The 13,196-nt window shown below is 44.9% G+C and overlaps 1 protein-coding gene across 5 annotated transcripts in view; it reads right to left on the bottom strand.

The window, feature by feature from the left end:
• epha5 (EPH receptor A5) overlaps nt 1-12,995 on the bottom strand; it is a 53,808-nt gene extending 40,813 nt beyond the window's left edge. For 2 of the 5 annotated variants that reach the window (XM_077019589.1, XM_077019590.1), the window contains exons 1-2: nt 12,650-12,995; nt 9,519-9,583 (exon numbers count right to left, since the gene is read on the bottom strand). In XM_077019589.1, the coding sequence (XP_076875704.1) occupies nt 9,519-9,583; nt 12,650-12,752 (168 nt within the window). In that variant the 5' untranslated portion in view covers nt 12,753-12,995. The remainder of the gene's footprint in view (nt 1-9,518; nt 9,584-12,649) is intronic. The other 3 variants (XM_077019587.1, XM_077019588.1, XM_077019591.1) reach the window with 2 other exon arrangements.
• Between the last annotated feature and the right edge of the window lie 201 nt (nt 12,996-13,196).

Raw genomic sequence — 13,196 nt, 5'->3', positions numbered from 1 at the left:
AATACCAATTGGTGTTTCTAATGCAAATACATAAATGTAAAAAAATATTTTATTTTAACTTTGTAACTAATTTCTAAAACTAGAGGCTTACTATCCATTTTATATTCTGACGCTTTATTATTTAGTAACCACTGTTAATTATTCAGTGACCAAAATAAAATTTGAAAATTCTACATATCTACATATATATAACTATGTATATCTCATATGCATATCTATGTATATATCATATGTGTATCTACATATGTAGATATGTAGAATAAAGAATATTTAGAGCTGCAGTGCATAAGAAACTAAGCCAGGAGCTACTACACCAATGGTGGTTTAGGTAAAAAGAGCTATAAAATAAAACCATTCTGTAACAAAATGCCAGAGTGTATTCTTTACTGGTCGACCACGACTGTCAGCGCAGACAACAGAGCTGGTCTTCATTCTTTTTGTTTTGTTCTATCCTAGGAAACACTTATGACAATCCACCATGTACCAGAGACTCTGGAAAGGCAATGTGCTCTATATAATCCCATAAGCCAGGAGGCAGGTAACAAAGCATTTAACAAAGCAGGAGCTCTAAAATGTTCCCCAGGGGCCTGAGTAGGTCTCAGTGTTCTTCAAACATGCGATCAATGATCACTGTGATCCTCCTGAGGCAGTGCGTTGGCACTGGTGGTGTCAGCGCAAACTCGGCACCAAGTACACCCCCCCAGACCCATCGCAGGCCGGACACACGCTGGCTCGGAGGCTCAGGCCACGGGTGCGTACTGCATGTCGGAAGGGGGGGGTTGGGGGAGCGAGGGGTGCGCAGACGTCCCCGACTCAGAGCCCCGAACTCAGACCCCCCCCCCACCGAGCGCCGCCTCCGCCTCGAGTCGTAACTGAGCTAAGCGCTGTGGGCGACTGGGGTGGAGACGCGTTACTGGAGCTGCAAGACAGGAATTGCGCTGAGGGCTCTGAGTGTCTCGTGTTGATGGCATGAAGCAATCGCCAATGCCATCACAGCCAGAGAGATCCAAACACCCAAACACCCCCCCCACACACACACACACACACACACACATCCATTACGCTGACTCCTGGGAAATAGCAAAGTACCTCAGCAGCCTCACACAAAACCCAGGCTCACAGACTCCTCGGACCAGCCCGACTCAGAAAACTGGAGCAGCCATCAGAAGTGGCAGACCAAAGCTACTGTGTGACTTCCTATATGTGCACACTGCTCATTTACAATTATATACAATAATCAGCGCAGCGTCGCAACAGCAAAAGAGCAAAATCCTGATCCTACACATCACATCACAGAGTGGACTGTGGACCACAGCTGTTAATAATCATCGCTGTAAAAAGATTCATATTGTGGAGCACCTTCTGCACTGGGAATCTGTATAAATGTTTATACACAACACCTCTTTTTTTAGTAGATGCTCTGATCTGAGCCATATGATCTAATTATCCTCATTAGAGTTTAACCACATTTCCCTCCGTCAAGATGGACCATGAACGTGGTTTAGAAGACACGTTAGTAGCAGCCTCCTGTCTCTGCACCCCTACCCAACTCCCTGCCCTCTGCCCATAATCAGGCAGTGTTCACAACAAATTTCCATTTCATTCCAGCCAGCCAAATGTCCACATTACTGGGTTTGAAGCTCACCCAGCCATATATGATTATATTCCTCTAATAAACACAGGAGTCCTCTCAGATGGCCCGGCCGGGCTACATTAATGCATCAAGCAAAAGGGGGCTTGTGTGTGTGTGTGTGTGTGTGTGTGTGTGTGATGGGGGGGGCACACTATAAAAATCCCAGTGAACCACAGCAAATGGGATCCTTTCATACTTCTATAATGTGCTCCAGTCTGCCCGGCCGTGTGCAGGCAGTTTGGCGGGCGAGCGGGATAGTGAGGACCCCTCCCCCACCCAAACACCCCCAGCCTGCTAATGCTGGACAGGCACAGATTCAGGATCATGCAGGTCTAAAAGAAACACCTATTAAAACCTGATGGGAAACATAGGTAGACACTCTGCTCACACCGGCCGTGCCAAACAATGCAGCCTAATACACTTGTCAGAGAGAGATTAAAAATTATAAATTAAAATAGTGATTTTTATTACACCCAAGATTTTCATGGATGGCTACAAAGGGTAAAGGTTAATGACATGCATTCATATGTATTTATAAGGTATTATTAAAGGTCCAATGAATCTTAGTAGTGATCAGTAATCTTAGCACTCAGTGACTGACACCTATACCTGTTTAAGTATTTGACCTACGTTGAACATTGAATTGCTTTATCATTTTCAGCTCTACCCTTTCAAACTATTTTTTTATCTCCTGACTTCAGTTTAAAAACTCCTCCATTAAGGTTGTTCTTTCGACTCACCAACGAGTCATTTTTGTTACAATATTTAAGCATATAAAAATGGTGTGACCTAACAGAACAAGTTCCACATCAGACTAAACAAATCAAGGAAGACATGCTCCTCCCTCTGGCCCCGCCCCTATAGCCCCGCCCCCTTGTCTGCCCTCTCACATGTACAAACGGGAAAAGCTGCGACTGAATTAGCAGTCCAGTCTGGGCTCGATAAACCAGTGACCTTGGCCCAGTGCTGCATGTGAGGGGCCAAATCTTATTACTGCTGGCCACGCAGGGGAGGTAGGAACAGGTCGGTCTGGGTTTGACAGTGTCTTTAACACCGTCAGCTACACGGCAGGGCCTGCAGCAGAAGACCTCAGCTCTGATACTCTCTTCCTGATCTAATTTACTGCAGTCACTGAATTACTGTCATTTGAGGGTGTTGCATCAACGTGACACCGGTAAAGAATTACAGAGCAGCTCATTTAATCTCCGCGCCAGGCACACGAGCCTCTGCTTCAGGTTTTTTGAACATGGATTACAAAGGCAGTAAAATGTCTAACCATGACGCGCTCCTAGAGAGGTTTCACGTGGGAATGGCTATCACTTACAGCCTTTAGTGGAAGTGCCAGGCACACAGGCACAGCGGCACTTCAGCTACAATTTAAAAAACGTCTCAGAAGCGTCCCTGTCCTCCCCTTTCAGCCGGTCCCCTGACCTCCGCTCGGGCGAGTCCCCGCTGAGGTGCTCTCTCTCTCCGGCCGCCTCCAGACCCCTCAGCTCACCGGCCCACCCACGCTTATTTGCAACAGCTTTTTACCCTGTGAAAAACGTCAATTCTCCCAGTGTGAGCTCTTGTGTGCCCATAGCACAAATTTACCCATGCACTTCAAACTCGGCTGGCGTGGTCCCTCTTTCTCTCCTCTCAACAGCGGCACCATGCAGAGCGAGAGAGAGAGAGAGAGAGAGAGAGAGAGTCGGGGAGGAGGACATCAGGGAAATGGAGCTGGTAAGCAAGAGAGAGAGAGAAAGAAAGAGGGGGAGTGAGTGGGCAGAGAGGGAGAGGGGGAGGGAACACTCGAGTCTCGATGCACGACCCACTGACTTTGATCCAATAACTGGTCATTACCGCCAATTTCCCAATGACCATTACACAGACACCTAGCTAACCCCTGTCATCAAGGCCTGCTATTCAAAATAGGGAGGAGGCTACAGAAATTATGAGGAAAGGTTAAAATTGACTCCCTGTGGTTACACCAAACATTGTGTGTGTGTGTGTGTGTGTGTGTGTGTGTGTGTGTGTGTGTGTGTGTGTGTGTGTGTGTGTGTGTGTGTCTCCAAGAGGGTTGAAGCCTGGACATGTAGAGGATCCTCTATCGAGAGTCACATAAATGTCTTTTTCCCTTTGGTTAGACTGGGTAAAAAAGTCGAGCGGTGGCTGTAGTCGCAGCCCTGGGCCAGTACAAATCCTGGATTTAGCTGGACTGTAAATCACCTGGTCGATAGGGCAGAGCTGGGCTCAGTCCAGCATTGTGGCAGCGCTTAAAGAGGCAGCGTGCAGGTGCTGAAAACAACCCATTTCGACAGGACACTGCTGTTCTAAGATTTATCTCTCAATAAACACAGCTGAATGTGGGCAGACAATCGACTCCGAAACGCGGAGGCGTATAACACAGCCAAACTGCCCATCTGAACAGCTGCTGAACTATACACTCATTTGACCCAATTATACCAGAGCCACTGTACTCCGGCTCAGACAACCAAAGAGGCTCACAGTCAACAGCTCTGTGTATGATCGAGTTTAACACACATTCTCCACTAAGTCATTTACAGGGTTTTACCCTAGTGAGTCCCAGGCACCGGTCCTACTGGGGGGAAAAAAGAAAGAAAGAAACATACATAGTAAACATAAGCTGATGTAGAATAAATTGACCTCCCTTCATTTCTGTACAAAACATTATTAGTACTTTTGTTATGTTAAAATGTATTTATTTTTTTATTCTCACACAGTATGCTCTAGGACAGTGGTTCCCAAACTTTTTCTGCCATGCCCCCCTTTAGTAGATGAGAATATTTTTGTGCCCCCCCTACACCCCCCCCCCCCCCCCCCCATATTGACTAGGGATGCACCGATTCACGTTTTTCACTTCTGATACCGATTCAGATATCTGAGGCTTCGTATCGGCCGATACTGATCCGATACCCAGTGGCGGACTTAGCAATTTGGGGGCTCAAGGCGAAATTAGGTAGGGGGCCCATCAACATTAATATGCGAAAAATAAGTCAGCTAATCAGGGGGCCCCTACAGTGGGCTGCAGTGGGAGGGGCCCAAGGCAGTTGCCTAGCCATGCCTCTATGCAAAGACCGCCTCTGCCGATACCGATCTGATAGAGTAAAACTGTGCTGAATCGACTTAAAGCATTTTTTTTTTAAACACAGACATACTGAATTACAAGTTTATTGAAAACTCTGCACCAGTATAGCACACTTAAACACACATAAAACATGTAAAAACAACACAACTTGCATTTGTTCAGTCAGTGCAATTATGAATATAACATTGAATGTAAAATAAATAATACCAAAGAACCTGAAACTTACAAAAACAATAGGTTCACAACTTTGGTCAAACGTGAAAAAATAAACTGCAAGAAACCTTTTAAATGGTTCAAGAATTCTAAATATAATTTAAAACAAATAAGGAGATGAAATAAGAGAAACAGCAATACATATGCGGCTAGTTTGCAAGCGCAGACATCACGCAGAGCACAAAGCATGTAACGGCCAGAAATATGTGTACTGTCTCTTTAAGGGAGCGAGTTGAGCGCGCGTATGGAATATTGTTTTTTTAGCTTTCTGTCGTAGACCGAGTCAGACCACTGCTCTTTATTTTATTTCTGTAAGTAACGCATTAAATGAGCTTTGGACAACTCACCAGTTCATGTATGAACAGTGAAGTATTGCTGGAGCCCAGGTTTATTTTGGTCAACCAGCAAATCAACGGAATAAGTGGAATACCACCAGCGCGAGTATTAGGTTGAACTAACTCCGAAAAGCAAGCAATACAAGCATAGAATTAGACTGAATAGATCTGTTTTTATGGATCGGTCACATTGTCCCCGATACCCGATCTAGAATTTTTTCAGATATTAATATCGGAATCGGTGCATCCCTAATATTGACACATGTGCACGTTTTACTTTCAAGCTCCGCGCCCCCCCTGCAATAGCTCCGCGCCCCACCTAGGGGGCGCGCCCCCCACTTTGGGAACCACTGCTCTAGGATCTGCATAACAAAACTCTTTTGTGTTGTACACTAATTGTGTTGGTTTAGTAACATTTCCTGGGTCTTCTATGCATTTAAGCCAAACACTGAGGGTAAACTGACTTCATTTGAAGGACGTGCTTATTATGTAAAACATAATTGTCAGATCGTCTCCAGTAATACAGCCTCAGTAGTCTGAACAGAATGAGAGAGGGACATTAAATACTAGTCAGCATTAAAAGACAAAACATTTTACAAATGTATGATAAAAAAACTGATTTTCCATGTTTAGAAGTTTTGAAGACAAGAGGGGCAGTGATGAACACCATGATTACACTAACGATTCAGTTTTCACACCAACACTAGGAGATGGAGAAAAGCATTTTTATTTGTGCCTAAACTGTTAAAACTTGTGTTTATCAAACCCCCCCCCCCCCCAGAAAACAGCTCACAACTTTATAATCAGCTTCACCTGCTAGGACACCGTCTTTGTTTTGCTACACATTTATATGAGGTGGGGTGGGTTCATGTGCCTTACTGTAACAGGATATTTTCTGGGCTACTGACGGACTCCACCTCTCGCTTGCCAAGTGTTAACTGCTGTGGTGAGAACGTGGGCACGTATGAGAACGTGGGTGCGTTATCTGTTATCTCACATCTTCTCACGCGTCTGCGTTGGCTGCCTGCATTTCCAAATTAATTTTACAATATTTGAAGCAACCTACAAGTGCATTCGGTGGTGTCGGCCCACTGTGTCTCTGTGAATTGTTGGGTACTTTGCTGCAAGAGCTCTCCGATCTGCCTTTAAACACACCTACCTTAACTCACACCTGCCTTTAAACACACCTGCCTTATCTCAAACCTGCCTTTAAACATGCATATCTTTACTCACACCTGCCTTTAAACACACCTGGTTTTACTCACACCTGCCTTTAAACACACCTGCCTATAAACACACCTGTCTTTACTCACACCTGTCTTTACTCACACCTGCCTTTAAACACACCTGCATTTACTCACACCTGCATTTACTCACACCTGCCTTTACCTACACCTGCCTTTACCTACACCTGCCTTTACTCACACCTGCCTTTACCTACACATGCCTTTAAACACACCTGCCTTTACTCACGCCTGCCTTTACTCACGCCTGTCTTTACCCACACCTGCCTTTACCCACACCTGCCTTTACTCACGCCTGCCTTTACTCACACCTGTCTTTAAACACACCTGTCTTTAAACACACCTGTCTTTACCCACACCTGCCTTTACCCACACCTGCCTTTACCCACACCTGCCTTTACCCACACCTGCCTTTAAACACACCTGCCTATAAACACACCTGCCTATAAACACACCTGTCTTTACTCACACCTGCCTTTAAACACACCTGCATTTACTCACACCTGCATTTACTCACACCTGCCTTTACCTACACCTGCCTTTACCTACACCTGCCTTTACTCACACCTGCCTTTACCTACACATGCCTTTAAACACACCTGCCTTTACTCACGCCTGTCTTTAAACACACCTGCATTTACTCACGCCTGCCTTTACCCACGCCTGCCTTTACTCACGCCTGCCTTTACTCACACCTGTCTTTAAACACACCTGCATTTAAACACACCTGCCTTTACCCACACCTGCCTTTACCCACACCTGCCTTTACCCACACCTGTCTTTACCCACACCTGCCTTTACCCACACCTGCCTTTACTCACACCTGCCTTTACTCACACCTGCCTTTACCTACACCTGCCTTTAAACATGCCTACCTTTACTTTAATCTTCCCTTTTCATTTTATTGCCTGTTGTAAATTTTCTCACATTATTATCTTAATGTTTCTCATGCTAATTTATTTATACTGTATCTTTCTGTAAAGCAAAAACTGTTTAAAATGTTCCCAAAAAATAAAGTTTATTTGGTATTATTGTTGTTGTTGTTGATGATGTTGTTGTTGTTGAAGTTTTACTGATTGCGATAACAGCAGGACTTTGGTCAGCATTATGCTCATTTCATGACATTCATGACATAGCATTTATGGTTAAACAAAATACAGTGCATTAGATAAAAGTGCTGGTGTGTGTCCTCATTTTAGTTCAACTGTGCAGCAAATCTGACAACCTGCGTTGGTCACACGCCCGTTCAAACACACACTTTCATGCACTTTCATCACCTCATCCATTAAATCACCACTTACAGCAGTTCTTGTTCCTGGCTAAAGCCCTGCGTCCTGCTGGTGTGGGATGTCAGCGAGCAATAAAACCGCGAGCCTGCCCGTATTCGTCTGTGCAGCGGCTGAAAGCGACGTGAGAAACTGCCTGCATTATACCCGTCGTGGATTTATGTCTCATCACACGTGTCGTGAGCCTGATATCACGCCGGGATGCACATAGTCCCCTGTGAGGAGCTGATCTCCATCTTCATAACAGTGCCGGGAGCTTTAAAAAGATCATTGTGGGGTCATACTTGTGTGTGTGTGTGTGTGTGTGTGTGTGTGTGTGTGTGTGTGTGTGTGTGTGTGTGTGTGTGTGTGTGTGTGTGTGTGTGTGTGTGTGTGCGCGAGGGGGTCTCTGGGGCGGCAGGTGCAGACGAACACAATGCACCGCCTCTCCCTCCACCCACCTCCATCCACGCTCAACAGGAAGCCGGATTGAGCCGTGACAGGGTGCTCACGGGTGCACAACAAGGGGCATGGGGCAGCCAGCGGCCCCCAGAGACGGCGGCGGGAGAGAGGGGGCAGGAGGGGCGTGATGGGGAGAGGGGTCGCCTCTCAGCACTCACTCAGCAGAGGCCCACCACGCAGCACCAACAACACAGACACGTGAGTCTACACATAGTGCAGATACACAACACCAACAACACAGACACGTGAGTCTACACATAGTGCAGATACACAACACCAACAACACAGACACGTGAGTCTACACATAGTGCAGACACCTTCCACATACACAACACCAACAACACAAAGCACAAAGCAGATTGCTTATTTTGTCTCTGCAGCCTTACTGTGTACAGACAGAAGAAACACATACGCGCAAGTGCACACACATGCCCACACACACACGCCCGCACACACACACCCGCACACACACCCACACACACACCCACACACACACCCACCCGCACACAGACTGTCCTTTGACAGATGGCTTCATACATAATCATATTCAGTGCTTTGTTAATGAACTGTACCAACATACTGGGATTCACTTGATGGCATTATGATCAGATGGTGTGATGATGATGATGATGATGATGATGATGATGACGTCTTTTGTTTTGCGGCGATTTAAAGTTCGTCTGCGACTCACCTACTGCAAGACGCCGACAGAGCTGAGAATGGGATTTGTTTTTGTCCTGAAGCTTAATATAGCTTTAGGTTTGCTAGCACCATGTCAGACAAAAGCTAGACACTCAGTATCCTAATAGCATGTTTGTTCTACATTACCAAACTGCTTTATATTGACTCAAATAGTTTCATACAGTTTTCAGCTCAATACAGTAGATATTGTCTTATGGCAAAACTCCACTGAGGAGAAACAGTGCTAACACTTTCAGTGTTTGTGTAGGTAGGTTCAACCCCATGCAGTGTGGGGACGTGTGTGAAGGGCAAGGTCATAACAAATCTCTATTTAACAGCACTGATTACATTCAGAGTAGCTCTACGAAATTAGAACAAAGAGTTTAGTGTCTTTGGCAGTGTCCCTTTAAGAACAATAAAGCTCTCTCTCTCCCTCTCTCTCCCTTTCTCTCTCTCTCTGACGTGTGCTTGTTCTATTATTTTTCACTTTGAATCTGTCTTTGCCTCGCTCAAGGGAATTGGGAGACCTTGAGATGTTATCCTCAGCCCAGTCTTAATGCAGTGCTGAGTGAGAACTGGTGAGAGGGTGCAACTCACGCCGTTCTTCGGGTAGGCGATCCATCCCAGGTCACCCATCACAGAGCGAGAGTCCAGCAAGTTCACTGCAAGAAAGCATCACACAGGGACAAATCGTTATGAGACTGCAGAGATTCAGCACACACCAGACATTTGGCTTCCTGCGACACGGCCACCTACTGCACATCAGTCCTTCAGAAAACAGATCCCTTATCCAAATGAAACATGCCACTTGCTGGAGGGAATGCGTTGACAAACTTGTCCGTTAAAACCGCAGGGCTGTATATTAACACGAAGGTGAAATAATGAAGTGCAAAAGTAACAACACAGAGTGATGGGATAACTTTTTTATTTCTCATTTATTATGTATTAAGTTTTTTTATCCGACACGATACATACACATGTTTAGTACACGCCAAAGGACAGACATGTCACATAAGAGCTCACTCCCAATTCATCAGCGAATTTTGAGGAAAATCCTATTATAGCCACCATGGTTTTAAATGGCTGCGGTGTTCTTCGAATGACTGGAGCTACTGCTAATTAGAGGATCTCTGGATGACCTGCGATTGTCATTAAATTGAGCTTTAATCAGAGGGTCTGCAGCTGCACCGTTTAACAGGTGTGGATCCATTTACTGGCATCAGCGTTAGACGCAGCGTCTCGGTGAACTCTCCCCACAGACATTGGAGGAGCACAGTGGTGGTGGAAGGAAACGCTTGGCAGATGGTCATCACGATCAAGGCCAAACAAAATGACTGCAATACTTCAAATGCTTGGAACACATGAAACATACAGCAACCATAAGGATGATGGAAAATTTACAAGGTCCCGATAACCACATGTTTTTTTTTTTTTTTTATAGCACATTAAATATAAAAAAAAACGTCTACGTCATGCTTCATTGGGTAATGCTTTACTGGGTAATATAGCACCACTTAAAAGCACTAAGAAATTCTCTGTTTAAAGTTCACTAAGTGGGTTTTGGACATGTCCCACTTGAATGACAGTTATTGGTGTTCTTGTTCTACTTAAAATGAAACATGTCCTGAGGAGAATCACACAGCTCTAATTAGGACAAAAGCAGAAATGTGGAGTGTTCATCTAGATCACGCTAGGGAGGTTGTGTCCGTCCTACGGCAAATACAAAGAAAAAAAGAGAGAGAGTCCAATACGCAGTTCTTGACATTGTTTTACCTTTAAGTGAATGATAATCAGATGCTACACTGTGACAGCGTAATCTGCATGAGACAAAGAGGGAGGGGAGAATCATCCCTGCACAAAAATACACATGGGAAAAAAAATACTTGCTGGCAAATAAAAAAGAAAATAATAAACGTTCAAAGGTCTAGAGACGAAGTAGAAATCATAATTGAGGAGAAAAGAATTCAGATACCCGGGAAAAGACTGTACACACTGCGCTGGAATGTACCAGGTTCAAAGGTGCACGCTGTGATTGTTTCCTTATCCCGGGTGCAGGGAGAACTTCCCTGATCCCTTTCACATCAGCATGGCGGCAGCGTGAAGCAGAAGGTCAGTGCTCCCCGAATCTGGGAGTTTGTTCAAATTCCGCCGGGGTTAAAGCCATTGTGACGTTGATGGGGCTGCTACCCCTCGTTCATCTGCTGTGCCATTGTGTGTGTTGACGGAGGCGCCCAGCCACTCCGTGCCATTGTGCCATCATCAACCCGCAATCAATCATGCCCTCCACATACCTGTCACGCACCATCCATATGCCGGCACTCATTTGAATATTTACATATTCTATAGAAGGACATGAAAGCACTCTGACTACATGACAAATTGGCATACATCAATTAGAATTAACCAGAACTTCTTGACATGTTCCAAGGCAAGTGCCCTCGGTTTGTGTAGGCGTTTGTGGGATTAAAGCCGTTTGAAAGCGCTACTTCACCGCACGCGCTCTTGTGCAGGGCCAAAGGTCCGGGTGCACGCCAGTCCACAGAATAGGTGTGTAGTTCAGAGAGTGACATGGAGATGCCAGTGTGTGTCACATGCTGACAGAAACGCGCCTTTCAGAATGAATGTCTTGCTTTGCCTTTGTCTCATTCTTCACTTGCGCTTGATACTGTCTGCCATTTATCATACTTAAAACAGTCAGCTATTTCTTAAGATGTTGACTACATGAATATATATATATATATATATATATATATATATATATATATATATATATATATATATATGCATGTGTGTGTGTGTGTGTGTGTGTGTGTGTGTGTGTGTGTGTGTGTGTTGCACAAATATCAAAATATCAGTGAAATATTAGCATATAAAGCAAAACATTACAGCAGCTAATTTCTTATTATTCGATGGGTAAAACGTTGGATGCACAATGCTTATATTTGTGATTTTTAATTAGCTTTTCTCCCTGATATCAAAACAGAGCTGCCTCAGAAACAAGTTGTAGTGTTTCTGACAGGTTTATACGAATTTTCAAATTCTCCTGAAGACGGATTATTTTAGTTTATAGTTAATAAACCTCGTGTATATTAACATCAGGTACAGGTAGAATGAGAGAGCGCGAAAAATATAACAGTAGTTTAGACAGAAGAGACGGAGACCACGAAGAACCTCTTCATCTGCGCCTCGGTCCAGTCGCTCCGAAACGTTCGCTCGTAGTTAATAGTTTGAGGACACCTGTCCATACGGACTGGGAGGTTCAGGACACGTGGTGACAAGAACTTTTTCCCTCTTGACACAGTGATGTGAAAAATCTTATCTTAGTTGGTAATATGGTGGTTTCTTTAATGTTTTATCGCAGAAATGCGAGTCGGGAGGTAACTGGTGAATCTGGACCGTCTAGTTTAGACCTCTGATCTGTGGCGAACAGGGAGCAGTTTACAATGAAGACATGACAGGCGAATGGCCATAACCAGGATTATTTCCACACTTCCTCAAATACGAGGGCAGGGGTGATGTTCCCATAACAATGTCACCAACAGCAATTAAAACTAATAATACATTCGCTATGAGTTACACAAAGCCAACAAAACCCAAATAAGAGACAGACCGTTTTTTACAACTACTCTAGGCTAATCCGTTGTTAGAAACCATTACGCTTCAAATGACTTTATACATGACTTTAAACCCTGTCCTAAAATACATCCAACCCTGAATGCGTTTCTTACCTTCGTTACTAGGAATGCACAGCGTCTCCCACACTGCGAGGCTTAAGAAGAAAATCCACACTTTTACGGACAGGGTCTTGATATAACTCCACCGAGAAACCATACTCACTGAAAATATACTTCAAATTCGGGTCGAAATGAAGGTACTGAGATTGAGGCTCAGTACTAAATCCTTCCCACGGGAGGTATGGAAGACATTAGCGTCTCTGACAATAATTAGGGGGAAATAAACAGGCATTTGAACGAGGTGTAGGACGCAGGGCTGCGATAACTAGCGGGACGCGGCTGGTCTGAAGGCGGCGAGCTGTCAGCCCGGAGCGGGCGGGGCGGTACACGCACGCGTGAGGAGTCGCGTCTGCACGCGTCTGACGCGCGTCAAATCTCATTCATTTAAGTTGCTGGTTTGAACTAAACAATTACCGTGCGTGTTATATTACATACGCATTTGAACCGATCACAACACGACGTGAAATTATGTGAGCGAAGCTATTGGCTCCAGCATCAGCAAGGTGTTTATAATATTCACCAAGTTAAACTGCTCGTGCAG

The sequence above is a fragment of the Brachyhypopomus gauderio genome, chromosome 10 (assembly GCF_052324685.1).
Source record: "Brachyhypopomus gauderio isolate BG-103 chromosome 10, BGAUD_0.2, whole genome shotgun sequence".
NCBI lineage: Eukaryota > Metazoa > Chordata > Actinopteri > Gymnotiformes > Hypopomidae > Brachyhypopomus > Brachyhypopomus gauderio.
Note: the sequence above shows the minus strand (reverse complement) of the source record. Positions and strands in the feature narration are given on the sequence as shown.